At 39.1% G+C, this 26,446-nt stretch overlaps 1 protein-coding gene across 2 annotated transcripts; it reads right to left on the reverse strand.

The window, feature by feature from the left end:
• On the reverse strand, positions 1–26,278 carry LOC123875384 (dnaJ homolog subfamily C member 13). 2 transcript variants are annotated; one of them, XM_045921180.1, is made up of 39 exons: positions 26,131–26,278; positions 25,060–25,409; positions 24,380–24,726; positions 23,285–23,420; positions 21,626–21,744; positions 21,017–21,163; positions 20,406–20,520; positions 19,084–19,122; positions 17,690–17,862; positions 17,080–17,287; positions 16,809–16,964; positions 16,254–16,505; positions 15,915–16,097; positions 14,303–14,494; positions 13,422–13,630; positions 12,773–12,932; positions 12,520–12,620; positions 11,780–11,954; positions 11,159–11,361; positions 10,581–10,701; positions 9,934–10,098; positions 9,332–9,483; positions 8,684–8,885; positions 8,009–8,197; positions 7,698–7,833; positions 7,400–7,584; positions 7,073–7,261; positions 6,776–6,952; positions 6,043–6,204; positions 5,300–5,512; positions 4,840–4,972; positions 4,223–4,480; positions 3,693–3,805; positions 3,080–3,252; positions 2,416–2,638; positions 2,068–2,235; positions 1,541–1,687; positions 841–1,066; positions 1–451 (listed from the first exon to the last, which is right to left on the reverse strand). In XM_045921180.1, the coding sequence occupies exons 2-39, from the start codon at positions 25,396–25,398 to the stop codon at positions 378–380; spliced, it is 6,660 nt and encodes a 2,219-aa protein (XP_045777136.1). In that variant the 5' UTR covers positions 25,399–25,409; positions 26,131–26,278; the 3' UTR covers positions 1–377. The 2 variants fall into 2 exon arrangements, with proteins under 2 accessions (XP_045777136.1, XP_045777137.1); XM_045921181.1 differs by lacking the exon at positions 19,084–19,122.
• Positions 26,279–26,446: the final 168 nt, after the last annotated feature.

The following is a 26,446-nucleotide window of genomic DNA, read 5'->3' on the forward strand; positions in this document are numbered from 1 at the left end:
CGTATAGGTTGCTAGAGCTGTATAGTCCATACAAAATTACTTCTCGCGCCCCATTTTGACTCTATGGGTCAACTGTCACGTCAAAATTACGGTTTACCTTTAAAATAAATAACCAACGTCGTACTTTTGTCTTTCCTCAAGGGGATAAAAATTATAACTAACTAACGTACTTTTGACATGACACTTCACACAAAGGTAAAATGGCGCGTGAGAACTCATTTTTCACGCATTATATACTTCTTTAAGTTCGAGAATTAACTGTGAAGCATCCAAAAAGTTTGGTATCACTATTTTTTGTGTGTGAATAATTAAGAACATGAGATCTCTGAGCTAGTGAGCAGTAGACTCGTCTCAGTGCACGGCTCGGCGCGAGTCGGTCAGTCGAGCGGCGGCGGGTGCGCGGGCGGCGCGGACGGCGGCGCGGACAGGTAGCCGGCGGTCTGCGGCGCCGCTGCTCAACAAAATAATTACCAATTTATACAAGAGTTGACTTACATCACCTCTTGCACTACAGAATACACATTCAAATCAACTACTGAGTAGATTTAGTTGGGTCCCAAAATTTTTTTTTTAAATCGGTATTTTGAATGTCAATATTGAATTTTGAATTTTAAGTAATCATTTGTGGCTTTATGTAAAACATAGATTAACACAGGAGAGCTTTCCAACAGCACATGGCTTGAGTGCACACACCACGCGCGTTTTATTACTGATAATAGCTCGCTAAATTCAAGACAAGGGTCTTAGAAACAAGGGAGTTAACTAGATATTTTTTTCAAACATCAGTGATTTGAGTGTCCATCTACACGATGAAAATCCTAGGATTTGCAAGCAACTTACCCGCAATGGAATGATGCTGCGGCGCAGATATGAATAGATCGTGCCGCTGCGCAGAGTACTGCTCCCACACCGGCGAGCGCGCCAACAACGCTCGCACTCGCTCCGCGTGCGCGCCGCTGCGACACATGGCCTTAAGAGCGCCCACCACGCGCGCCGCCGCGCTGCCCTCTATACTCCTCCCCTCTAGTACTGACAGCAACTCGCTAACCAGCTCCGATTCTAATGCCTAGTATGAAAAATTGTTCCGATTCAGTTGTGGAATCAAAAGCATCGAATGCAGAGTCGCAATATAAGGGCCCTTTCACAATGCTCGCACTTCTAATACCTTGTATGCAGTTGTGGAATCAAAAGGATCGATAGCAAAGGTGCTATATAGGGTCTTTTCACAATACTGGCGCTTCTAATTCCGGGTATACAAAGTTGTTCTGATTTAGTTTTGGAATCAAGAGCCGAAAGCTGAAGCGCTATTTAGATTCATAACGTTAAAGTCCTTGTAAATTATTGCGAGATGCAATTTTATCCGATTAACAAGTAGCGAATGCGTTGCAGGCTTCTAAAGTAGGTATTCATCTGAACAGTTTGAAGGAACACTAAATTTCACAATTTGCCTGTGCGACATAAAATTTATTTACTTATCATTGCGCTGAATAAATAAATGGCTACACATACTAAAAAAATTAAAAGGTTAACTAAATAATACCTGCAGAACGAGTTTGTCCGTGTTGACGGTGCTGTTGAAGATGGAGCAGAGCGCGTCGCAGGCCGCGCCCACCACCTCGCGACACGTCTTCACGGCCGTCTTCAGCCCCGACATCACGTCCGTCTGACTGAGTGCCAGCACGCACGCCTGCAACAAACGATATTAGGGTTTCCCCCTAACCTATGCCTTGTTCACGGAGTCGAACTAACAGGGAAATAGTCACACCCATTATCCAATCAGTTTACTTCTATACAATTGTACAAGAGAGAGTTCCCTATATTAGCTCGAATCCCTAAACAAGTTATAAAAAGTAACATCGCAACTTCAGCTTGACAATGAATACAATTTAAATTATACTACTAAATATGTGGTAGGTACTATCCCACACCCATAGTCTCTGCTCTCACCCAAGGTTGCCTGGTGGCGATTGCTTTAAGCAATAATGCCGCTTTTGCATACAATTGTTTTTAGGTTATAGTTTCTTTGTGTTTTTTCTAGTTTTGTGTGCAATAAAGTTTTCTATTTACCTGAGTCTGCGCCAGCGCAGCTAGTACAGGCACGGCATGTTTGGGGCACGCCGGCAATAGCCGCGCGAGGCGGGGCAGCTCTCCCAGCTGCGCGCACGCCTCGCACAGCGCGGGCCGCGCGCGCAGCAGCGCCGCTAACGCGCGCGCGCACGTGTCTCCTCTGCTGCCCTGTTAGACAAGTAATTTAAAAGTTCTCAAAAACCTCGACTGCCGTTCGGACTACATCTTTCTCAGCCCGCATATTAAAGAGCATGCAATCCGCATTTTGATTTTTTAAGAATTTTATGTCCCAGTGACACTCGCACCAAAAGTGGTGTACTGTATAAATATAAAATTGACCTTGCTTACCTCGGAAGAGTCCTTGTGTAGCGAGGCGAGGGTCTCCGTGAGCAGCTCCTGCAGGAAGCGCTTGGGGCTGCGCAAGCTCCACGTGGGGTTCTGCAGAAACAGCTTGAGGTACACGCCACCCACCACCACCTCGCCGGCCGGCGCCCACGCCTCCTCGCCCGTCTCCGTCGGGTCGCGGTCTTCGAATAATACTGATGGGTCCCGGATTTGGTTTGTATAATGCCTATTAATACAAAATTATGTTTGGATTAGTTCAAAATACAAAATATTTTTATTCCATTAGATTTTTACAAGTACTTTTAATTCGCCAAAAGCATCTACCACTGGTTCGGAATGCTTTCATCTAATTGAGAACCTTAAAGCTTCAAACTTCCCTTGTATCCATATAAGGCAAATTATAGAAGAATTTAATTTACAAACAACCCGCGAATACTGATAAGCAACTCAAAATTTATGGCGAACCTTTTGGCAGACATGATTATTATTTTTGTTTATAAAACAAGCGTCAAAAGTCATTAAAATTAATTGGCGTTATTACCAACCAAGTTATTTTGAAACACGTGAACATAAAAAGTAAATAAAATATGAGAGCGAACGAGGAGTAAATTAAATTGGAGAAAAAAAAGGCACAAGGAGAAATAATGGAAGAAAAAGATAAACTTACCTATCTCGCAACTGTGCTAGGTTAGCACGCACGCGCGCTCTAAGTTCGTCGCCCCAGACTAGTTCGGGGTGTTCGTGCGCCGCGTCGAATGTATGTAACGCGCCCGCCGCGCCCGCCTCCCGCATGGCCTCGGCGAATACACTTGGCACGTACCGCGATATCGTGAGACGAACCTGAACGGGGGGTATGACACTATCAGTACAGAATACTATTACCACAGTATGAGGAGACACAGTAGTCCAACGTATTTGACCTTGTGATAAATATCCCAATTTTACTACAGAAATATTTATTCTCTCTGTCTGCTAGCTTTTCACAGCCCAAAAGTTAAACTGATTTTGTTGAAATTTGGGAACGAACATAGGCTACTTTTTATCCCGGAAAATTAAAGAGTGCCCACGGGTTCTTAAAAGTCCAGCCGTTTAACTGATTTACATGAAATTTGGTTTGGACCTCTAAAGGACATAGGAATTTTTTTATCCCGGAAAATCAAAGACATCCCACGAGATTTTTAAAACCAAAATCCACGCGGACGAAGTGACGGGCATCATCTAGTAATAATATAATAATATCAGAAGTTCAAAAGATACGATAGAATTTAATATAACGGTACCTTTGGTCCGTGTAATTTGTCAGCCATCATTCGTGCGAGCAGGTCCACGGCCATCTCTCTTATTTCCGGTATCTTACAGTTGCAGAATAAATCTAATAAGTATATCACAGCACCTGCAATTAGAATGCTTATTTATTAAGTTGTTAGCACATTATCATGTCATTAATTTATAAAATCTAGATCTGAAGTTAAAATTTCCTCATATCTTGAAACTTTCAGCCCTTTTGATGCAATTTTAGGGTCGTTTTAGAGTTTTATAATATTTTGAACAGTAACTCTAGTTCTAACCGCAAGCCCTAGAACTAAAAGTAATATACATTACATACTTTAGCCAAACCTCAAAAAGCACTTAGTGACCATTTTCGAAACCTTTTTAAGCCACTTTAGCGACTAATGTGATGTTCTTCAGACACTTTACATGACATTTTGAAACTACTTTCGGAGTCTCTTTTGGAATCATTTTGGGCACTAATTTAAGGTGTTTGGAGTGCGGTCAGAGCCCTAGAACTAAATTGAAGTATTGTACACACCTTTAGCCAAAGCCTCTCGTACCAGAGGCGTGGCAGTGAGCAAAGCAGCGAGCGCGTTCAACGCGTCTGGTCGAGTGGGAGTCAACAGCGGCAGTAGATGTCCCAGCAAAGCCCCGGCCGCTATGTCCTCCACACACTCTCGACTGCGCGCCGCGGCCCCGACTACTTGCACCGCCGCTTCGGAAGCTTGAGGCAAGGCTCGAGCCGACATCAGACCGAATATTAGGCCGAAGTGTCCGATGCACTGGATTTCTACGCCTGAAAGTATAAAATATTTATAACAAAACATTATCACCCAATTATACTAAACTAATTTAGTCAATTCTCCCCTAAATCTTAAATAGAAATCATACAACATAATGTTTTGTTGAAAATAAAAGATTTTTTTGAATTGAGTTTCAAATCTCCCATTTAGCAAATGCACTTACAGAAATTAGCCCCTAGTAGAAAGATTTTATATTTCTCTAGAAAAATAATGGGACATTTAAAAACTTATTTGGAAATTTTAGATTTCTCATTACATTCTAGAACATAATATTCAGAAAAATTAACAAATCAAAATTTTATTCTGTATGCAAAGTTCAAACATATTATTGAGTAAAAATATGGGATCTTACCAGGATTTTTTATAATACAATTGGCGAGTGCATTCAACGCTAATGTGAGGGGCTCCGCTTTCTCCTCCACCACGTCAGCCTGAGTCTCCTCTTCGATAAACTTGAGCAGATCCAACACAAATTGTTGGGGATTCTAAAAATATATACAAATATAGTATACTAGAATACTTAACATGTAATTAAGTTGAGATTAACTTACAAATTTTCTGGGCGAGAATTCGTATATTTCATATCACAATACTCATGGTATCCACACAGGGCAGATTGGGCAGTTTCAGGATTTAAGTAATGTAATGCCTTGTTAAGGGAAGAAAAGGTCTATTCATTCAAGTCAAGAGTGAATAGGCAACTTGTAGGCAAGCGCGCTCCGTCTTAGGCTGCATTATCACTTGCTAGCAGGTCTGCTTGTGGCTAAGCGCTTGTCTATCTATAAATAAATAAAAATTGCATTTATTCTTACCTCAATAGGGAAGTCGGGCTGTTCGTTGTAAATGTCCAAGTAGACGCCACCGACGGAAAGTAGGCCTTCATGGGCGGAGTATTGCAACAGAGGTACCAATGGCTCATCTTCACCAGTGGGCCGATTTCGAAGCGCCTCTTGCAATTCCGCTCGGGTACTGTTGTCCCACACAAGGTACGGCGTTTTCCAGTTGGAAGTCAGCGTTTTGAGAAGCTGCAATGATTTACATGTTTAGTTTAATGTGTTCAAAATTATCTACAACATATGAAATGAATGCGCAATGCGCATGCAGCACCGCTTGTGGCCGAATTCCGTAAGATGTTATTCCAATTTGAAGGTCCTAGTTTTCAAACCGAACTATTTATCGTTTGCGCTGAGAGAGGAATAATCAAAAAAGTCTAAACTTCCTTTATCCGTAAGTTCTGTATCAAATTGTCTAATATGCTCATAGATTACTAGCTCATGCCCGCAACTTGCCCCGGTGAACCATACAAATTTCAAACCCCTATTTTACACCCTTCCGGGATGAATTTTCAAAAATGATTTCTTAGCGTATGTCTACGTCATGATAGCTATCTGCATGCCAAATTTCAGTCCGATCCGTCCAGTAGTTTGAGCTGTGTTGATAGATAAGTGAGTCAATCAGTCAGTTCGTCAGTGATGTCAGTCAACTTTTCCTTTTATATTTGCAGCGCACAAAACATTGTATCGTAAGACGGTTTGCCACAAGTATTGATACAAACCTCATGTGTATCGGAGCTGTCCAACTTCTCACACAGGTGTGGTGTGAGCAAGGCATGTAACGCGCGACGAACATCGTCGTCCACTTCGCTCGCTTCCTCGTGCGGCCCGTACAACGCCGCAAGCGCTGCTACGCATTGCGTCGCTAGGCGATTCGCCACTTCCTGTACAAATAATAAACAAAATGTGAAAAGCTCGTCAAATTTGTTGAAGCGCAGCTTTTTAACGTATTTTTGGAATGGAAACCTAACGCTGGCCATACACGATCAAGTTTACCGGTCAAGTTTGTAGCGGAATTGAAGCGGCGCCCAGTAAATTTGACGGTGTATGGCTATCAGTTGACTGGATACCACTTCAAATCCACTGTAAACTTGATAGTATATGGCCAGCGTAACACGTTACAAGTTGGATGAACGAAAGCAACAATGGAATGCTTGGCTGGGTAGCGCGTATGAATGATCGAGACTGTAATAGATATTCTATGCAATGCGCATGAAACTTTGCTTCTGTTGAGTGCCCCACGATACCTTAAGCCCCACCTATTTTACTATAGAGGGTGTAATTTAAAATTAATGCCGCTTGGTTATAATGCGAGCCAATAAAAAACGAATCGAAAAGAATCCCGTTTATCATTCGATCTTATTTAGACAGCATACCTGTGTACAGTGAATGAGACGGAATGATAATGACTGCTTCGTTTCGATTAGTTTTTTATTGGCACGTGTTATATTTTACCTGTTTATTATCTCCCTCGTTGGGTACACCGGACTCGGCGAGCGTGTAGTCGTAGCGCAGGACCGCGGGCAGCAGCGCGTGCAACACGTGCGCGCGCGCGAACCGCACGCGACACTGCGGGTCTGCGGATAGTGCCGCCACCGCCTCCGCGCCTGCACACGCCGTCTCTCCTAACTCCTGTAGAACATGTAGAAAAGTAATATATATATATACTATATAATGTTTTCAGATACACGAAGCGCGCGTGAATCAGCGCGAGAACGCCTCTTGTAACGCTTGTTAAGGTATAGCACGCACCGGTCGTCTCAGCAGCGGCACGATGTCGGCGCAGAGTTGCGGCAGCTGCGAGGCGGCGGCGCGACACGACGGGAAGCGCGCGGCCACCGCGAAACAGCGCGCGCAGTGCATGCACACGGCGGCCGCGGTGCTGCCCTCCTTGCTGCCTCCCAGCACCGACACACAGCGTGAGAGCGCCTCTTGTAACACCTGGCAACGTAATTTTTTTTTGTAAAATCGGCAGACATCTGAGTTTTCCGCATGATTTTTGAGTTTATTATATTAGCTGCAAAATAATGCAATTTACTACGACTATTTTCTATTATCTCTTCTTATATTTAAACATACCTCGAGGCCGCGTTCGCGACAGAGTTCCTCAGCGTTGAGGGCGGAACAGGCGAGCGTGGCGTGCGCGAGCTCGCACGCGGCCGGCAACAGTGCGGTGTCGCGCGCGAACAGAGACTCGGCCTCCGCTTCTAGCCGAGCCGTGCGTAGCAGCGCACCGTAGCCCGCGTATTTGTACGGAGACAATACTAGATACAAACAACAAGTCAGCTAAAGGTTTCTAAGCATAACGCTGGAACACAAAAAAACATGACATACCTACGTAAAATAATATGGATTTGGTATACAAATAGAGATTTACCTTCAGAATATCTTTGGAATAATATGGTCTGCGTGCGCAGAATAAGCAGGATGTTGTTTGTATTGGGTCCATCGCCAGTCCATACGTTCCGACTGCACAGGAACTCGTACGCTTGATTCACTGCCTCGAAACGATCCTGAACAGAGAAAAGTTCGTGCGACAATTTAGTTGTAGAAGTGACTAAATCGATAAACATGTGAACAAGCCCAGAGCGATGTAAGCCAGATGGGTCGTCGAGAGAAGTCAAACAATCGCCTAAATATGAAAACCAAACTATGTATGTAATCAACACAAATACGAATAACACTTACCCGTCCCTCAGGATTTTTATCCGGATGGAACTGCTGTGCCAGACGGTAGTAGGCCTTCCGTACTGCTGCTTCATCGTGCGTCCCCGGCTCGAGGCCTAGCGCGATGTAGGCCTGCTCCGCCGTCATAGACGAGGGCTTCTTGTCCACCTCGCGACGCCACGCCTCTAGCACGTCTTTCAGAAGACCTACCTAAACATATGTACGCGCATTATTATTCTATCAAGAATAAGAAAAAATACAGCGTAGGTTAGGTATTGTAGTTATGTAAGCCTTTCTCCGACAGCACGGGATAAACTTTTCTGAAGAACTACAAACAAATAAACTCAAAGTTGAAGATGTTGCTGTTTGTTGTTTGGACAACACTATTTAAATTGTCTGATAGCTTGAGTAGCAGTTAAAATTCAGTATTCAGGGGAATGTCTGTCTGTTAGGGCGTAATTCCTCATTTAATTTCGTCTCATGATTTGTAAGGATAAATATGACGTTTTATATGGACGAACGACGCTCTTAAAAAAGGTATGTTTCAAAAATTTGCAAAATTGACATTACACAACATACAAGTTACGAAACATACAAGTTTGGTAACAAATCTTTTAGGTCACAAATTAGATTTGTTTATTTAAAAAAAAAATCTTGACGTTAAGAAATGAATAGAAAAAGGGAAAAGTAACCTACCGGGTCTGGTATAGGCCAGTCAGGGAATTTCTGGGTATCACACAGATGTCGCAGGTAGAACATGTTGCAGAACAGCTCGTTGCGCAGCTGCGGGTAGAGCACTGCGGGGATGGCTAGGTAGGGGTAGCGCGCCGCGATGTGCGCCCGCAGGCGCGGCGTGAACTCGCCGATATGAGCCGATACTTTCATTATTAACATGCGCCTGAAAAAAATATTCTAAACTAGCTGTTGCCCGCGACATCGTCCGCGTGGACTTAGGTTTTAAAAATCCTGTGGGAATAGGACGTCTTTGATTTTCCGGGATAAAAAGTAGTCTATACCACTCTCTCAGGTTTTTTACTGTACCCATGCAAAAATCACGTCGATCCGTTGCTCCATTGCGACGTGATGTATGTGATAATGTAGGTAACGAATAGAGCTAGATTTTTAGAAATTCCCACGGGATAGGGAATAAAGAGCATTTGTATTATCCCCAAGCGAATCCACCGGCGATCCTTTAACAACTTAATAATTGTGTTAATTTTTTGAAAACGACCACTCTTAAATTGATTTTCACTCAAAAAAAAATATTCATACCCATTGCGCCCTATCTTGAACTCATCAATTCAATGATAAGCTATTAAAATGAATATGACGATTATTTAATACCTCATTTCAGAGTTCCATATCGCCTCAGGGGTATCCCATTCACCAAGAAAGATCTGTGCGAATTTATCTGAACCATGATTTTCTAAATAGCACACCATTGCTTCCGGTAATAGCTGGCCCAGTATAGAACGCTGCATTATATCTGAATTGGACTGAAAGTATGAAAAAAATATATAAATTAAGACTTGAAATCACATATCTGACTGAAACTTAGATTTTAGGTTCATTACATTTGGCTAAAAATTCGTCATCCGACCAACAAAATCAGATATCAGTAATGAAGATGTGTCAAAATAAAATTGTATTGCTATTGTAGGTGAGACTTATTTTTTTTACTTGTACCAACTTACTAAGTTGGTAACTAAGAATCGCATTCGTATAAAGTCAAAGCAAATCACTTATTCAAAATAGGTAACATTGTACAATTTTTGACTGTCACTTGTTGAATAATTTTTGTAAGACAATGACGTAACAGTGATAATGAATTACGTAAACTTAAAACTAAAGGTTACGAGGGTTCCGAACGCGCCCAGGTCTGAGAAGTACCCGAAATAAACTCAGCCAGGTAAGAGTAAAAACCTACCTGGTAAAGAGAAACCTACCTGATCTGCTCTGAACGCCTGGGTCATGTGCGTAAGCCTCAAAAACCTTGCAATCGGTAACAAGTTTGACCCGGTATACAACAACATAAAGTAGAACACTCCAGTCAAATATAATTTGGATATCTCGGGGTTGTCTTGCATCACTTCGTATAGTAACGTCGCCACCTGAAAAATATTTCTTCAATTGATACTTTTGCGATGAAATTAAGCACTAAATTATAATGAAAATAAACTGAAGTACGGCCAAAGAGAAGCGATACATCTGTGAACTAATTTTGCTCTCTTCTTTTTTTATTTCACTTTAAAGATTATATCAATATCAGGCAACTTGTACAAATTTTCAGATTGTGCCTAAGCTTAGAGCTTACTGGTCGTCTAACTGTATCGCAAACAATACTTTTAAATTGGGCACTACGATAACTTCTAGGTAACTAGCGTATGCCCGCGACTTCGTGTGGAGTACACAAAGAAACCTCTATTTTATCCCTTTAGGGGTTGAATGTTCAAAAATCTTTGGAAGACTATCATTGGCTCTTTTGTTATGCATAGACAAGAAAGGGAAGAAAACGTCATAGTATTATTACAATATGTTGGAAAAACATTGTTTCTCACTGGCCGTACTTGTTCTCCACTGCATTGATAGTTACCTTTTCAACGAGAATGGGATCAAATGTCAATAGTAGTTGGACTACGTGTGCTAAGCAAGCCGGTTCCGAAAGCATTCTCTTAACTCGAGGCAAAGGTCTTATCACTGCGTCTTCTTCGTCTCTAAGAAAATCCAAAACATGTTATTGAATTATTATTATTATTGTAAAAATATAGTTCCTTGAAGAAAAGAGCAATTAAGTTAGTGAAATTAAAAATTCAACTAATCCATCATTTATTCATTTAGATTTAAAAAATAATAATTTGATTTCTATTAAGTTCTTTTTTAGAACCTCCTCGGTAGTGTGTTGTCTAGTATACGTGTAGTGTGCTTGTTTTGCGTTAAAAGGTGTGTGAAAGAGTGTGTATGTCTGGTATATACTCTCTTTCACACGCCTCTTAACGTTCCAACTGCGTTCAGTGTGTGCTCATTTGCGGGTGCGTGTGTGTGTGTGCGTGTGTTATCTAACGCTCATCTAACGTGTGTGGTGTTCGATGGTTAGGATAATATGTGTAATGTGTGAGTACATATTTACAGGTTGCATAATATGTGCTTTTATTTATAGGTGCAGAACCATACCTGCTAGGATAGTACCGCGCACAGGCGATAAGTAGATCCAGTATGGTAGCGGCGAGCTCTGTCTCGGTGAGAGCGGGCGCGCCTCTCGCCACTAGACTCCACCGTAACTGCGGAATGCCTCCTAAAGCCCTCCATCCTTCCATGCTGTTCGCCCAGCATTTTGTTTTGTTGTTTATTTCCCCGCTTTTGTATAGGTCTTTTAGCTAAAATTGTTTTTAATTTCATGAATTAAAAACGTACATGCATTGCGTTATGGGTGTTCATAATTATTGTAGTTAAGTAAATAACTATATTATATATTGTAGGTAACTCTTGTACTTAAATTTGATAAATAAATTTTCATTTTCATTTTTCAAATTCATACATTTTGTGAAAGTCTAAGAGACAGTTAACGCATAGGTAGTTAACTGTCTATGTCAAAAGTACAATTTACCCTTATAATGGAGTCGATGAAGTAGTTTAGCAGTAGGCAATACTTACTACGAAAATAGACAATCTCTTTCTTGTGGCTATAAAATAAATTGCTATGGAATTTGACACTTTTGTAAGGAAATATTTTCCACATAACAAATAGGTATAACGTTTTACATGTTTCATTGGCTCTAAAGTACCATAACTGACCTGCTGAAAACTAACAGGTCCTTTCCTCTGAACCTTGTCCCCAGTCTCGACATTATAGTACCACTCACGGTCGCCGTCGCCCGTCTGCGCTGGCCCCTCGATGACGTTGGTCTGCGCCGGCACCATCGCGCGCGACGTGTGTAAATGCGCCAGTGTCATGAGGTCTACCAGTATTCTATTAAACCAAGAATAAAATCACGCATTGAAAAATAAAATGGCATCATCCATAAATTGACAATTCTAAGTTGCAACTACATTAGCTATAATTCTGGGAGAAAAAAACAGGTTATTTGTAAAGATCCTTGTTTTGATAACTTCTATGATGATTGATGATGATGACACTAGTGTCACTTTATATTTTGTCGTTTTAAACTCAATTTCGCTACACGCAAAGCTTTAAATGGCCATATCAAAAAATCAAGATTTTGAATACGGACACTTTTGTTGTCCATGTGTAAAATATGTATGTAAAAATTTATCGAGTGAAGATTTTTTGTTGTTTGCTCCTAAAGGTTGTACACACTTTATCTCAGCAATTTTGAAAATAAACACACTTAGCTTGAATTTTTAAATCTGTGTAGAACAATCAACCGACTTTTCACAATTGTCTGGCTTAAACAAAACTGTGAATTTATCTTACAGGAATTTTAAGATGAGCTATATTCAGTCCCTAATTTGATCTGAATGTTCAGATGAGGATAGATAAACACGTTGACAATATCAATCTGAACTTTACATACCTTATACCATTCCACTCTAAAATTTCGCTAACATTTTTCTTGTGTAAAATTAATTTGGCTAAAAACTGTACTAATCTATCTCTTTCCATTTTATCACAAGTCTGAAACAAAGTAAAGATAAAACACATTGATTAGATATTTTAAGTTATACCCTCAAAATTCAGAAAAAGTACCGACTATGTTGTCGTCTATCGTCAACCGATAGACGCCCACTGCTGGACTTAGATCTCTTGTAGGGAAGGAAAAAACTTACTCTATCTAACATTTGCACTATGTATTTGGTATCGGCGAAAGGCCCAATGTCTTCGTAATATCTGCCATAGACTATAGTCATCGCCTGTAGACACATACATTTCATTTCCACTTTCGGTGTTGATAGGAACCTGTGGTATAGGTCATTGAAGAATTCATATCTGAAAATTTTTAATTAGATTCAATCAACCAATCAAGGGTTGTCAATTTAAAGTAATTCGTAAAAATAATATTATAAATGTTGTAAAAGTGGCATGCAAAAATTGTGAAGAATATCTTCAGTCACTTATTTGGTGTACTTTTACAAAAAATTAGCTAGTAATACTGAAATTGCTTCTTGTGAATTAAATTTTCGCAAACACACACATACAGATACACTATCTATTATTACATTTAAAGACTCAGAATTTTAGTGCACGTTACAAAAAACAATAGGCTTGCGATTGACAACTAAAGTCGTGAGATCAATCAAACCTCATGACTTTAGCTTTAAATTAAATTTAAAACTGTCAAACTGTGTCTGTCCATTTCATACTACATTAGTAAGAAGATAATGCGAATACTGTAAAATTTATTTGTGCTCAGAATTAGTACAAATCTCATTCTTGTAATGACGGAAACTCAAAAATGTAGAAACCCTAAGGACTTACGACTTTCGAATGGGGCTATCATCGTTGTCCTTCTGTTCAAGAAGTATCCGTAAGTAGTAATCGCCGATCTTGACCTCATTCTGCAGGCACTGGTAGTGGACCTCAAGTTCCGCGTGGTTCCAGGAAGTGAGCGCGCCGCCCGCCACTTCTCGGTCCATTGCGAACGCACGCAACTCGTTCTCCAGAGCGTTGCGTAGTTCTTCACGTGTCTAGGAGGATTTTTCATTTGCAGTCAGAAAAAAGGAGTCTTTTTGGTCTTCTTAATCGAATTTGTGTGATGAAAAGTAGATATTTATGTGTTGATCTCATTTCTATTAAGATACAATGTTACCTATATACATGCTGAAGGGATATAAGATTTCATGGTAAACCTTTATGTTCGATTCGATAATATACCATGTGCGTTAATGAATATAATGAATGTATTTTTTTTTCTTTGTATTAGTGCTAAGAAATAGCCAATAAAGATGTTTTAAATAAATAAATGACCTTTCGATATCGTTCAGAATAATATGAATGGTAAATTCACTATGGAAACCTAACTGATCGTTACGGATATCGGATGGGTTTTCGATGGCCAGTGTAAACCCACCGTGCCGAGTTATGGCGCGTAGAGTTTGGTGGCGGCTAAAACATGGGAGAAAATCGACTGACTCCTCGCACCCAGCCACTAGAGCGCGCTCATTTTCATTATGACAACTTTTCAACCGTATGTCAAAGTATGTAGGTGTTTGCTGTGTTTAAGCTAGGTTTAAATTTATCAAAGAAGCCGTGGTTCGACCACTCAACTCTACTATAGGCGTTGTTATTATGGATATAAAAAATAAAAACGTAATAAAAACTAAGAAATTGCAAACTTTTTAAAAGGGTGGTATCCTTACAGTATGATTCCAAATGAGATTAGGCAGCGCATGATCTCTGTGAAACTGGTAGTAGAACATGGGCCAGTTGGCGGTGGACTTGACGCGCTCCCTGCGTCGCCGCAGCACGACGGGGCGCTCGCGGACCTCCTTGCGCGCGTCCGTGCCGCGCGTCCGCTGTGCCCAGTGCTGCAGGGCTAGTGACGCGTAGTGCTAGGCAATCAAAACCAGTTTATTGCAATTACCCAGTTGGTAAAAACTTTTTTTTTTTTTTTATACACTACTCAAAATCTTAAATAGAAACAAATGGGGAACTTAGCAATTTTGCGACAGTACTAGCCATGGTTCGAGCAATTTTATTAAAGTTTAAAGTTTCGAATATATTTTATTATTATATCATTTATTCCTCGATTTAGCTTATTAAAGTCAGGTTTGTATGGTATACATAAAAGAAATGAAGTAACTCTACAGTATAGCATAGAATCCAGTTAACCATTGTGATCATACCATACTATATCCGGTTAGCTTCCAACTCGCTTCCTGTTACAATCGAAGTACATTGTAACATGTTGATTGTTGACCACAATGATGTGATATAATATAGTAAAATTTTTAACTAAGATTTTATTGGACACTTAATTAACTGACAATGATTACAATGTCATACGGATTAACAAGATGAAACTATAAATTGAAATAACAACAAAATATGAACATTCTTATCACCCTATTCAAATGCTAATAGGGACAAATTAACAACTCCCACTACCTAGAATCGCAAATCTATTAAAGATGTTAACATTATGAATTTGTGAGTGAAGTTACAGAACCGAAACCCCCGCTTAAAACCTCACTTATAATTAGCATTTTGAATTGATTAAGATAAATATTCCAGACGAGTAGGTCTTGAGATGAATATAGACAAAACGAAAGTCATGTTTAACGAACACGTTACCTCAAGACCCGTCACCGTCGGCAATGTCAGCATCGAAGTTGTTCAGGAATATAACTACCTCGGCCAGATTATAAAATTCGGTAGAAACAACTTCGACAAGGAGGCTGACAGAAGAATCCAGCTGGGCTGGGCAGCATTTTCAAAGCTACGTCAGGTCTTCGAATCGTCGATACCGCAAAGCCTTAAGACTAAGGTCTTCAATGAGTGTGTCCTACCTGTGATGACGTATGGAGCAGAAACGTGGACACTGACAGTTGGCCTCATCCACAAACTAAAAGTCGCTCAGCGCGCTATGGAGCGAGCTATGTTGGGTATTACTCTCAGGGATAAAATCCGGAACGAGGAAATTCGCAGGAGAACAAAAGCGACCGACATAGCTCAAAGGATTAGCAAGCTGAAGTGGCAATGGGCAGGCCATGTCTGTCGCAGAACCGACGGCCGTTGGGGCAGACGTGTTCTGGAGTGGAGACCGCGTACCGGTAAGCGCAGTGTGGGACGACCTCCAGCCCGCTGGACCGATGACCTGAAGAAGGTGGCGGGGAGCGGGTGGATGAGGAAGGCGGAGGACCGTGTTTGGTGGCGCGCTCTTGGAAAGGCCTATGTCCAGCAGTGGACGCTTACAGGCTGATGGATGGATGGATGGATGGAAGATAAATATTAGAAAAAAAAAACCCTCACCTCAATATGTTTTTCTACGTATTTGACCTGTCGCTCGATGGCCTCCCAGTGCGGCGCTCGTGGTCGATTGGACGCTTGCGCTTGCGCCAGCTGTAGGTTGTCCCGCTCTTCGACACGCTCTGCTTCTAAAGCTGCTGCTGGTGGCGCCTCCACAGATTCCAGAAAAGCTAATAGCCCTGATGGCTAGAAAAAATAAATAAATATAATAAATAAAGAGATTAGAGCTTTTAATCTGTGGCACAAGGTACCACTTCGATAAAAGATGGCCACCTCGGCTGAGGCTGAGGCTTGTACTTTAGCGCCCACACCACCAGTGCCTTCTTTTACTAGTGCACTTACCATAATTCTTCTCAGTAGGTCATTAGCAGGCCCGTGTTCCACCAGCCAAAGCGCGACGAGGTGCCTGGCCAAATGCCGGCGCTGCATTCTCGCGGGCGCGGCGGTAGTGTACAACGCGTGGAGCAAGTGTCTCGGCAAGGCCGCCTCAGCTAAGGCTAAGGCTTGTACTTTGGCGCCCACTCCGCCGCTGCCTTCTTCCACTAGCGCTCGAGCTACGAGACCTGCGCCTTTTACTATTGCAGCTGATGGGTGCTGGGCAAAATGAATAAAGAAAAAATTAAAGTGCATTTTAACATAATTGTACTAACTCGCTTTCTAGTCGGTCTATTTGTTTGTTCAAAACAAATTTTATTTTAAACATAGGTTGGAATTGCATGACAATGCAAGTTGCAAGTTTACTCTTGTTGGCCTCCTAGCAACAGATTGTATGACATCGAATGAGCCAAATATTGATTTTACTAAACAACCTTTATTACTTTTTAAATTCAAATCAATTTCAAAAAATAACCTTAAAGTTCGTACACTAACATGAGAGTCAATCAATAAAGAACATACCTCGAATAGTTTAAAAATGATACGTCCTCGACCAGCTACCATTTCGAGGAGCTGGTCAAACTGCTTGCCGTCCGTGGTCTCGCTGTACGGCACGCACAGCGCGAAGGTGAGGAAATCCAACATGGCGGCTACCACTAACGCACCGCTGCCCCCTGTCTGCGCGTAACATTTTTATTAATAATTAAATATGCAAGTAAATCCCTTACGAATTATTTTAATTTTTAGAAGATTTTTTTAATTTTGTTATTTTTTTTATCATTTCAGTACTCACAACATGCGTGGCCCACATAGACAGCAAGCCCTCGAGGAACGTCTGCGAAGCCAGCATACTGGCTTTGTTGAGTTGCTCCTGCCTCAGGTCGGGTTCCGCGTGCATGGGCTGCAGCAGCGCGCACAGCGCGTCCAGCGCCGCGTGCGAGCACGCGCTGCACTCGCGTCTCAGCGCACCCACCACCGCGCTGCCCATCCATTCCCGGAACCTGCGCCAACACACGTAGTTTTATACATCACTCAGACTTTTTGGAATTGAAAACTTCTTTAAACAAAAATGAATAAAAATGGAACTTTTGAACTTAAAAATGAACATTTCTTATCAAAATGTGCTTATTAATTGTAAAGATTGCGTTCTTCATCATTGACACTGTTGTTAGTTGCACTGGAGGCGAATGTCTTTATTACACAGTTTAATTGGTGACATTGACGAAAAATTGGTGACATTGATTTTTTTTTTCATAGGGCGATTCAAAATGACATCTATAGTGCAGTGTAACAATGACGATAGACCTCTGATTGGCTGAGACTCACTATTGGCTAAAATATAAAGTTGCAATATGATAGTGGAGACAACAAAGCGAGTACAAGTAAATTCCTTACAACATTACCCAGAGAGAGCAGTAAAAGCTGCGAATCCCACTTTACTCGCGCACAGTCGCCGTAGTGCGTGGAACTGCGCCTCTAGCTCCCTCAGCGGTAGATTGGAGCCCGATGGACAACTGCTCATGATAGCAGTCAAGGCACCCGTGATCAACTTCTCCTTGTTTTCCGCGAATAGACGCTGGAAAATGGACGCTATGTATAAATATACTTGTTCGGTTTTTGAAAAATGTTAATGTAGTCCTTTGGGTATCAAACGTGTCAAGTTAACAACACAATAAGGCCAGGGACAAAAATGTTAACACTTCATAATTCATAGGTTAGGGGAAATACAGCGGAAAATCTCGCAAATATACCGAAATTATTCTTCTGTGTTTTGCCCACGTAGATATGCCGCGTTCCTAATATTTCAATATTACAATTTACAATGTTACTGTACGATTTTTCGCAAGACCTGTTCAAAAACAATGTTGTTAACTCCCAAAAACTTTGTAAATACCAAATGTTCCACGTTTTAAATTATTCATTGCACCATTTTGGTTGGATATTGGTTTGACCCGAAAATTAAATAAAATGAATTATCGGGTTGTTTTATGAAAATTTACATATTTACAGATGAATATGGAATATTTATACACAGCACTAAATATAAGTTATTTACATTTTGAGCAGTCCCCAAAAGAGAATGGGATTATGTAAGACTAAAATTTTGTCCAATAACAAAGTTTAATAAAATCATATAATTGTGTAAAAATCTATTTTTATGAACAACTATCCAAACCACCTAAGTTACATAATGTGAGATCTACGTGAAATCCCAAGGCTTGGTGAATTGAAGAACAGAGCCGGCCTTAGCAAAATATTTAATTAATTCAATAAAATATTATTTAATTCTTGTATTTTTCAAGCAATCCTAAAGAATAATTTATCCTAAGGTGTAATTAATATAAGCCAACTTTGATGGTGAGTAATTTTACACATTTGAATATCTTGTCAGTACTAGTATTATTGTGGCATTATCTAAGCTAGCTAAGATTAAAACTTAAGATTTGCCTTTGTGAGAGGCGTTTGTTTGACCATATGACATTTTAACCACGTGCAAACCACGCAAACCGCAAACCTTATGTATGGTAATTAATTTTTAAAACTAATTTCACGGTTTTTGATAGGTCTTATTGCCAAGCAAATAATTTTATTAATATCAAAAAACGGTAAGGCATTAATAAAGCTGTTTTGAAGTTAATAGAAAATTAAGCAGGTGTATCTCATGACATATAATAATCAAAATAACTAAGATTTATTTTCTGAAAACTTGTTTTATTAATTTAAATACACTATGGCCGGTTCTGGTGTTGCAAAAAAGGCAAGGGACAGAAAATAAATAAACATCATAGGGACTTACAAGATCCCACGTAAGAAACAGCCACAACAGGGGTCGAGCCTACAAGGCAACAACATAAAATTAACATGCCTAAGTAATTACATCATTGATGAGGTAGCTAAGAAGTCAGATTTGTTGAAATGAAATTGTGAGTTATAGAAACAGCGTAGCTTTGAACAAAGATGAGGCAATTTTAATTAAGTTTATAACAGCGTGGCTGATTCTATTAAAACAATAAACTACAATGATGGCTCTAAATTTATTGCTATCTCTTTCATAATGTTCCCTGCACTAAAGGATGACACTAGATTTAGATCTGTCTAGTTTAGGAGATTGTGTACAATAGAATTAGCCACAATGTGTATGAAATTATTTATTATTAAATTTATTAATTAATAATTAATGTATATTTATAAAATTTATTTATTATTGATAAATAATTTAAACATAATGCCAAATATAATTTTATATTCAATTTTCTGCCTGAGGTGCTGTTGTGGTTTAGCTATAAAGCTAAAGGGTTTGATTAATCTTGATGCAAATATTTTACAGACATAATCATAGATATTGACATATATTGACATATATTGACATATATTGACAAAAATTCAGAAATTCTGTAGTAGCTCAGATGTCATAGATTTAAAAAAAGATATAATTGTGATTATTTTAATGCCTTTCGTCCTAGACTTCTAATCTAGGCACCTATGACTTAAACTCGCAAGTATATAGTAAAGCAATCAGGTTCTCAAAAATTTTCTTATTTTTTAAATAAAAAAAAAACAATAAAAATTTCTTTTCATGGTTTTTCAAGATTTAAGTGGTTTTCCATACTTTTGAATCAAAATGGTCTCAGCAGTAAATGCAAGTGCAATATTACCACCATTATTGTTATATGCATAATATCTTTACAATTGTTAATATGTATATTGTATAATGTGTTGTTAGTGTTTAAATTATGAAAACAGGCAAAATAACTTAATAATACTACAAAGAAAGTGGACTAAAGCAATCATGTGTAAAATTTGAAATGTCTGTGAAGGTGCAAATAAACGACTGCAATATAAACGTGGCTGGAGTGACGACCTCAAGAAGATAGCGGGAAGTGGGTGGATAAGGAAGGCGGAGGATCTGTGTGGTTGCGCGCTCTTGGGAAGGCCTATGTCCAGCAGTGACTGGTTGATTGATTGAACATATACGTCTTCATATAAAATTTTAATTCTGCCCTTCTTTCTGTTGCACCATGACACGGCATACCGTAGTTTGTTTGCACCTTAAGGCATATGTTATGGAAATGTTACAAACGCTATCTAATACTACTCTCACACAAAATGAGAACTTACATCTTGGCTGACGGAATAAATGAGACCGCTGTATCCGACATTGGCGTTGAAGCGTTCGATCACTTCTGCTCTTGACATCACTTTTGTCCCTGCTTGTACTGGGTTTTGGAATAATCTGTGACAAAATAAATAATTGTTTAATTGAAGGTTTAAATAAGCAATCATTCGTATAAATTATCGGGTTATTTCCCATTTTTCTGCTTTTCCAAGTTTTAGTGTAACTATAGTATCAAGTGCCAGCAAACGTGCTGAATGGATAATTTTTTATAGGGATACCGCTTGAATGAGACAGTTGTGGAGAATGGAGCGGGTTGGAAGGCGACAGCGATGTTTTGTTTCGGATTGAGTAGCGTAGACTCTACTGGTCGCACTGAGGTGTGGCAGTAGTGAACCTCCGCCCTGGGAGTCTATGAAGTCAGCCTTTTTCTAAGGGCGCCTCCTGTGAAGCTCTGACCCTGGGATGACGTTAGATGCATGTGTTGGTTAGCCTTGACTAGTCACTGGGACCCGCGTGACTCCCGCAACCTGCGCGCTATTTCGCGTGCCGTCTCAATGCAACGGTACACTTATCGTCTTGTATTAATTTTCATTTTGCCAAATTATAATCGTACCGTAAATGGTTGGACTCGGTCTCCTCATCGACGGGATGGTGCAAAGGGCCGAGGCGGTATCCCCGCGGCGTGCGCGACGAACGCACGTGAACATCGCGTTGCCCCGCAGACCGCACGCCGTCCACAAGCGACGCTAGTAGCGCATCCCTGTTCAAAAAATTCCAAATTCATTTATTTCACACTCTAAAAAGTACAGCTTAAACTGGAAAAACATCCCAACGCATTGGCACAGAAATTGCTTGTAAACCCCAACACTAAACGCCTTAAAAGATGGCACATATTAGAATTGGATGAAAGATAAACATACTCCATACTCTACAATATATGGAGGGGAGGATATTTACTGGAATGCCCCCTAAAAATTTAAACTCACACTTACCCAAAATCTGATTATGGCTAGAAACTAGAAAACTGATGGCAGATAGATATTATTGTTTGAAAAAAAGATTGTAAAAATTGAGATTGTAAAAAAAAAAATATTTCACACTAGATAATGCCTGAGACTACGTCTGCGTAGATTTAGATTTTTAAAAAAAAATATATTTTTTTGGCAAATACTACACTATCTCTCTATACAACTATTCAAACTCGATTTTTTTTTCTACCTACCTTTCACCTGCTAAATACGTGCGGGTCTGACCATTTAGATATTCAATGGAGAACTTTTGTGGGTGATCAGGGTCTCGCACGAGGGCGAATACGTCGCACAGCGGCCGCAGACATACTACCTGAAGAATAAAAAAAAAATAAGAATAAACTAATTGACAAAATCTTTCACACTTGGACCATGGTTAAGTTAGAAAGAGATACCTATTCCTTTTTTTTTTAAATTATTCCTTACTAATAGGGTATTTTACTCCAATTTTTTATTACTTTATTATAAACTAGCTGTGCCCGCGACTTCGTTCGCGTGGAATAGTGACTTTTCGCGCTTTATATAGCCACGGACGCTCAGGCGCGAGGCGCCGTGATTCTTTAAATTGACATAACTTTTTTATTTATGAACCGATTGACATGAAATAAACACTAAATCCTAAGTGAAGCTTACTACAATATATTAGTGAAAACCGTGTCTAAATCGAATAAGCCGTTTCTGAGATTAGCGTGCACAAACACACAGACAAACAGACAAACAGACAAACAGACAAAAAAAAAATTAATTACAATTTCGGGTTCGGCATCGATATAATAACAACCCCTGCTACTTTTTTTTTATATATTTCCATTGTACAGACACCACTTTTCTACAATTTTATTATATGTATAGACTAGGATAAAAATAATGATGTAAACAGAAAAAACTAATTAAATCTATCAAATAACAAAAAAGTTATAAGCATTTAAATATTTCAGATTAGACAGAGATAGCGATAATAGCATTATGACGTCACTCCGTGCTAAAGCCATAGTAGCTTCGTGCGGTTTCATACAAATTTTCGTTTTGCAAGAAAGGGATAGAAGACCCTCCCACTCCAAAATTGAAATGCCTGTAACTTTGTAAATCTTTGTTGGATTTTAATATTTGTTTCAGCGTACGTCATTATTTTTATCCTAATTTATAATAAAGTAACAATATTTATCAAATTCAAATGTAGGAAAATACCCAATTTTTAAAATTCTTTACATATAACCAACTTGCGAGTGAGCTATTCTAAAGGTAGAAAGTGAGAGCGAGAGTTCGGCAACCACTGAAATCCGATCTCTCGCTCTAATTTGTTAGCCGAAGTGGTATGGCGATAACTAGATATTAGGAGCGCTCACATTATCATTCCCGTGCATACTCAAGTTGTTATAGACTGGGTCCACTCCACTCCGTAGTTATATGTCACCATTTTACAACAAATTATTTATGTGTACTAGCTGATGCCCGCGACTTCGTTCGCTTGGATGTAGGTTTTTTTAAATTCTCGTGGGAACTCTTTGATTTTCCGGGATAAAAAGTAGCTTATGTGCTAATCCAGGGTATAATCTATCCCCATTCTAAATTTCAGCCCAATCCGTCCAGTAGTTTTTGCGTGAAGGAGTAACAAACATACACACACACACACACACACATACAAACTTTCTCCTTTATAATATTAGTGTGATACGAAAATCTGAACAAATGGAACCCCAATTCATTGAGTAGTTTTTGCATGAAACAGTAACAAACATACACACACACACATGCAAACTTTCGCTTTTATGATTTCATACGAAAATCTGAACAAATGGAACCCCAATTTGATCGAAAGTGAAACGAAAACAAGCTTCTTATGTGAAACTTACTGAGTACGTCTGTGGATCTCTCTCCAATATGCATGTGTCTGAGAGGCACAGTGTCCGACGCATGGGCTCCATGTGTCGCGCCGGATTCACTTTGTGTACCATGAACTCGCTCAGGGATGTCTGGTGCTGATCACCACTGCCAAGACCAATTTAATTACCATTTTGGTGTTTTTTAATAATAAATTATTGTTTTTATATCCAAAGTATCAGGAAATTATGTCAAATACGCTCCATGAAATGAGGCTGTAGTCAATTATAAGACCTGATATCCATCAAAGTGGAGATGAGCAAGGATGTATTTAACAGATCAATCAGATATTTGTCAATAGATCTGATTGAAATCTCGATACCGGGCCTTAGCAATATTTGTGGACCTACTATTTTGAAGACTTTATTGTCTTTAAATGTAGTTGTCACACCTGACAGGCCTATTTAATTTGACAAATATTGGTATCATGCCCGCATTTAGGGTATTTAGTTATTTTACATATAAACTAGAAAATTCTATTGCTAGCCTCAATTATAGTGAATATATTACATATATTATTCATTCTATTAATATTCTATTCATTGAAATGTAGGGCACAATCATTATAAAATATATTGTACACATAGATTGTACATTGCAAAAACACCAGATAACCAGAAAGAAGGTGAAGGTCATGTGAATCATTTTAAATAAACATTTGGTTTACATGAAGGAAACATTATGAAAATTACACCAACACATACAGCAGGTTAATTAAAGTTAATTTATATAAATAAACAGACATCCTTTGTCACTCATTAACATGGAACCCAAAATGAAATTCAAAGAATCATTCAGCAGGGGTCTTAACTTTTAACATGAAAGTTTTAAGTTGCAACATTTGCAATGTGTTGCATTGCAACAGTTGCAATTTTTGTCATTTTTAATCTTGCTGCAACTATTTAGCCATTAAAGAGAGGGTCAGCCAATCAAAAGTGATTATAATTCTCATACTGTAGCTGTCAAACTTTAGTAGCAAGGGTTTTAAGTTCAATCCACAACAGGCTAAAGACAGAGAAAACTTTAAGTCTATAAAAAAATTATATTAGCACAATATCATCTCTTACCTGTACTTGCCAAATCTTTGGTTATGATAGTCATCCAGAGTGATAGTTGCGGACAACACTTTAATACTGATATTTAGACTTAAACTGGCCATTTCTAGCATCTTGTTTATGATTATTTGGTGATCCAGGACATTGGAGAACAGATGTAACCGGCTATAGCCCCCCACGGCTAGTACAAATCCTCCTGGTATGTCCCTAACTTGGAGAATGCCTTGTATGTCACTGTAGGGGTAGCTAGCTAGAAGTGTGTGTGTTGAAGGATCTAATTGTTCTAGAGAACAAGGGCCAACTTCAAGTACTATGGGCAGTCTAGTACCACTCCAGTGATGTTTATATGAGTGGTATCTCTGCAAAGGACATATAATTATATACATATAACAATAGTTAACGCAAAAACCTTTTAATAGGTCTAGATTAATAAGAAGACCTGTTAGTGCCAGAATGAAAAAAAATCCAAGTGGATGTTCATGATTAATCAAAAAAGAGTTTAAAGTAAGGGTGTTATATTGGTAAGTAAGGATATTACGTCTTTGCTTAGCACAGAGCTACTTACATAAATATTTTGAAAATGCAATATTAATAAAAATTTATCACATGTGTATAAGCTTATAACACATCACTAGTGCTTACACTTATTCTGCCCCATATTCATACTCCATAATATAATTATGAATACTCACATAAATATCCTTCGGTTTCTCAGAAAACAAATGCCTATACTTAAAAGCCTCTGTTATGATAAGGCATTTGTGTTCTGAAGAAAACTTCATTGAATCAATTTTCTTATCCTTCTTCATGACAAGTGTGAAGTCATAGTTGTTAGCAGGATTAGAATGCTTCGCTGAAGCTAATGTGACAACGTCAGAGTACTGCCATTTGTTGGTCACCTCCAAACGATCGGGGTTGTATGTTGTGATCCCATGAGTACCAATAGAGAAAACCCTCTTGTACCTTCCTTTCCATGAGTGTTTTGTGACAAGGAATGTGGCCACATCTTGGTTGTCTTTTAACGGCATCATCTTATCATTGCCTGTGAAAGAATGATTTGATTTTTATAAAAAATTAGCCCTTGACTGTAATCTCACATGATAATATGTGACGAAGCAGCCTAAGACAAAAGTGTGCTATACCAGCAAGATGAAGAAAAAGGAGGAACAAGCCACCTAGGAAGAAAGCGAACAACATTTCGTTTTTATTCCCTTCGCTTGTACCGAACCAAAATTACTTATTATTTGTTATCATAATATGTATCATGGAAAGTTATTTGATTGGCTAAATTTTTGATTCTCATATTAAAACATATTTTTTAGCTAACAGTGGTACTGCTAGTCAATTGGAAGGATTGCAACAATATATTTTGGTGTAAGGGGGTGTTGTAATGTTGTGCATTCATTAGATTACCACTGATAGGGTGATCACCCACAATTACAATTAGTTTAGCTATCTGTTCTGCTACCCCTAGTACCTAACGAGGGTACAATAACAACTTTTTTGTAACTAATTAGATATGTATTTATAATCGACTTTAGAAAACACATAGGTATAGTTTGAAATGTTATACATAGTATAAATTGATCAAAGATTGATCATTACCGTGCCCGTATGCTGAAATAACACTGTTTATTTAGATTACGCCTATACGTATCCTCCCCTTTGTAAAAAGGGAAAACATGGATCTACGAGACGTGTAAACAATATGCGGGGCAAAACAAACCGAGCAACGCACAAGTACTGGTTAAAGATCTACTTACACTTTTTAGATAGGCGAATAAAGTTTAATATTTCATCTAGTATCCGATAGGATTAGCATATTTAACAAAACATTCACAAATTATGAAAAAGATGAGCTCGCTCAAAATTATTCGACCAATCACCAATTTGACATGTGTTTGACAACTTTGACAATATTAACAGTTCTTAGCAAGCTGTCAAAATGGTCTACGTGTCAAAATTTTAATGTTGCCTAACTTGTTTTTTACACCATAGATCACCCAACGACTTATATGAAGTTTAAAAATTGAGATAAAATAAAATGAAATCTAAGGAGGTACACTAAAAATGCAAATT

The sequence above is a fragment of the Maniola jurtina genome, chromosome 20 (assembly GCF_905333055.1).
Source record: "Maniola jurtina chromosome 20, ilManJurt1.1, whole genome shotgun sequence".
Lineage (NCBI taxonomy): Eukaryota > Metazoa > Arthropoda > Insecta > Lepidoptera > Nymphalidae > Maniola > Maniola jurtina.